At 37.5% G+C, this 3,339-nt stretch overlaps 2 protein-coding genes across 2 annotated transcripts in view; one reads left to right on the forward strand and one right to left on the reverse strand.

The window, feature by feature from the left end:
* LOC106531743 (deoxynucleotidyltransferase terminal-interacting protein 1) overlaps positions 1-2,498 on the forward strand; it is a gene marked incomplete in the record, with an annotated part of 12,432 nt that extends 9,934 nt beyond the window's left edge. The window contains 1 exon segment of the mRNA XM_014027660.1: positions 2,309-2,498. Within this exon segment, the coding sequence (XP_013883114.1) occupies positions 2,309-2,417 (109 nt within the window).
* A 63-nt stretch (positions 2,499-2,561) lies between these two features.
* Positions 2,562-3,339, reverse strand: part of polr2j (RNA polymerase II subunit J) — a gene marked incomplete at its 5' end in the record, with an annotated part of 2,432 nt that continues 1,654 nt past the window's right edge. The window contains 2 exon segments of the mRNA XM_014027662.1: positions 2,562-2,736; positions 2,857-2,965. Coding sequence (XP_013883116.1) covers positions 2,635-2,736; positions 2,857-2,965 — 211 coding nt within the window. The 3' untranslated portion in view covers positions 2,562-2,634.

Genomic DNA, 3,339 nt, shown 5'->3' on the forward strand with positions numbered 1-3,339 from the left:
CCATAATCTGATGCTGTTCCATAATCTGATGCTGTTCCATAATCTGATGCTGTTCCATAATCTGATGCTGTTCCATAATCTGATGCTGTTCCATAATCTGATGCTGTTCCATAATCTTAATCCCTGGATTAAAGTGGATCAGTCCTTCAGGCTCGTACAGAACCAGGGTTTCACAAACATTTCTGTTCCTTTAAGACAATAACAGCTCTGTTTTAACTAAACTTACCTGAGTGTTTAAAGGTAACACACCTTTATGAGCTCTGTACATTAACACTAAAATATCAGAATCAACCAAATCATAGAGTATTAGATGGATGGCTGTAATTGTTTCTAGTAATAACTCTTATAACTCTTTTCTGTAAATAAAAATAGGATTTGTGATAGTTTTACAAGCTTTACCCCAGACTTCAGTACAATAAATTAAATGTGGAACAGTTATAGTGTTAAACAACATAAACAGTGATTTAACCGTAACCCTATCATGAACAGTTCTTACTTTGTACAGGACTCCAGTTGATTTGTCTATTTTTGTTCTTAAACCATTTATATGATGTTTAATGTCAGGTTTTTTTTTATCAATAATGACACCTAGAAACTTCACTTCACTGACTCTACAGATCTACATCATTAATGTTAAATGAGACGTCTACAGTTCTCTTATTGTTACAGAAAATCATATAATTTGTCTTATTCAAGTTTAATGATTATTTATTTAGTTGAAACCAACCTTGTATTTACATAAATTCTGTCTGTATCATGTCCAACATTTGTTCTAAATGTTTACCAGAACAGATTATTGTATCATCAGCAAATAGAACACATCCAAAAAGTCCCGACACATTGACCAAATCATTCAGACAAAATAAATAACTCAGGTCCGAGAATGGAGCCCTGTGGCACTCCACATGAGATGTTACAGAACTCAGATCTTACATTATTTATTTCTACAAATTGTTTTCTATCTTCCAAACATGCCCACTGTAATGCAGGTCCTCTTTTAAAAAATACTATGGTTAATAGTATCAAATGATTTTTTTAAATCAACAAAAATACTGACACAGTACTGATTTAGATCAACAGCAGTTGTTATGTGTTCAGTTAATTCAATCAGAACCATCGATGTAGAAGTTTTTGGTCTAAACCCAAACTGACTGTTACTTAATATATTCTGCTTATCAGTTAATTGGTCCAATCTAATCACAGTTTCTGTAAAGTCGTTGAAAATTGGGTAACAGGGATACTGGTCTGTAGTTGTTAAACACAGGTTTTTCACCTTTTTTAAAAAGAAGAATTAACTTTAATATTTTCATGTTGTTTGGAAATAAACCAGTTGAAAGTGATAAATTACAGATGTTTGTAAAAATCACAGAGTTCATTATGTGTTTTACAAACATCATGTCCATGTCAGCCCAGTCTTTTCTTCTGTCTGCAAGATTTTTATACAATATTTGTTATTTCTTCTTCATCAGCTTCATAAAGAAATAAACTATTAACACAACCTGTAACAGTTTTTATCTACTCCAGGTGTTTTAGATGTAAGACTTGGGCCAACCTTCACAAAATGATTGAATCCATTTGAAACTTATTTTAACCATGAATTTCAACAACATCCTTTACAAAATTCTGTGGAGTTCCTGATTTTACCGTTTTTCACAACATTATTCATTATTTGCCATGTTGCTGTTGTATCACCATTGTTTTTGTCTAATAATATAATATAATACTCCTTTTGTTTTCATATAATCCAAACCAACTTGTTTTTATATTTCTTATATCTTTCTCCTGATTCTTTTGTTCTTGTCTGAAGAAGCACGAGTACAAGTACTGTAGTTCTTTTTTTACAAGTACTTTTCAGCCCTTTGCTCATCAACATCTTGCTTTGTGTATTTTTTTTCACACAAACATCCTAATATATTCATGAAAGCGTCGTATGCTTTGTTCACATCTCTAACACACTTTGTCCTGTTTTATTTTCCCAAATCATCCTTTAAATTATCCATAGCTTTTTTTAATGTCAGTTCTTTTTTTCTTACTTGTGTCTACATTTATCACTTTTATAAATTATGACAACTGGTAGGTGATCACTACCATTAGTAATTAAAGTACCACTCATCATCTTTGTTATATTTGTGAAAATGTTATGGATTATTGAGTCACTGAGTTGATTCTAAAATCAATGATAGATTTAAACTACATAGAATTTATATTATCTGTATATTTCCAGGTCAGTATTAATGAGTGGTGGTGGAAATGATTGTGGACAGCAGCAGGTGTGTACACTGACAGGTGTGTTGTTGTGTCTCCTCAGGGACTGTCCTGACGTCAGGATGGACGAGCTGAAGCCCTTCACAGTTCCTCCATGGATGGTGGAGAAGATGCAGCGAGCCATGGAGGCGCAGAGAGACTGTGACCCCTGAAGGTGCTGTGAGCAGAGGCTCTGAGGCTGCACTTCCTGTTTTTATTTTTTTACACAAACAATAAAATCTGTTTTCAGTCTTTGCTCCGACTCCTTTGTGTCCATGAGGTGGACGGTTCTAACAGAACTGACCAATCACCAATCAAAGCGTCTGACATCGTGTGTTTATTTAAGAAAAACAGAGTAATACAGGAAGTGAGGTCACAGTGGGGGCGGGGTCACTCGATGCCTTCCTGTTTGTCCTTGATGGCCACTCTGAAGCGTTCCTCGAGCAGCGACAGCTCACTCAGCAGATCTGTGATGGCGTTGGTGAACGCTTCCTGTTAGAACAGACACACTTCCTGTCAACATAACCAGGTGACTCCGCCCCCTGCACACCTGTGCTGTATCTTTAGATTAATTTCAGATAAACACTGACAGGTGTGCTCAGTCACAGGTACCTGAGGACTGTAGTCAGGTGTGGTCTGGACCCGGATGACGACCTTGTGCTCCAGAGGATGAGGAACTTTGTAACCAGCGAACAGAACCTGAGGGTCCTTCAGCAGCTGACTGAAACATGAGACAAACTGTGTTAGCTCCGCCTCCAGGTGACCCTGTAGGTCAGCTGTTTACAGGTAACAGACAAACTGTGTTAGCTCCGCCTCCAGGTGACCCTGTAGGTCAGCTGTTTACAGGTAACAGACAAACTGTGTTAGCTCCGCCTCCAGGTGACCCTGTAGCTCAGCTGTTTACAGGTAACAGGCTTCAGCTGAACACTAACAGTGATGACTCTGTGCATGTCTCAGGTGTTAGGCTTTCAGAAACACAGGTAGGTGTTACCTGAGTGAAGATCCTTCTCAACATAACCCCAGGTGTCTACCTGACCCTGACCTCCCCTCACACCTGAGTCCTGACTAGGGCTGCCACGATTAATCGATTAATCG

The sequence above is a fragment of the Austrofundulus limnaeus genome, unplaced genomic scaffold (genome assembly GCF_001266775.1).
Source record: "Austrofundulus limnaeus strain Quisiro unplaced genomic scaffold, Austrofundulus_limnaeus-1.0 Scaffold671, whole genome shotgun sequence".
Taxonomy (NCBI): Eukaryota; Metazoa; Chordata; class Actinopteri; order Cyprinodontiformes; family Rivulidae; genus Austrofundulus; species Austrofundulus limnaeus.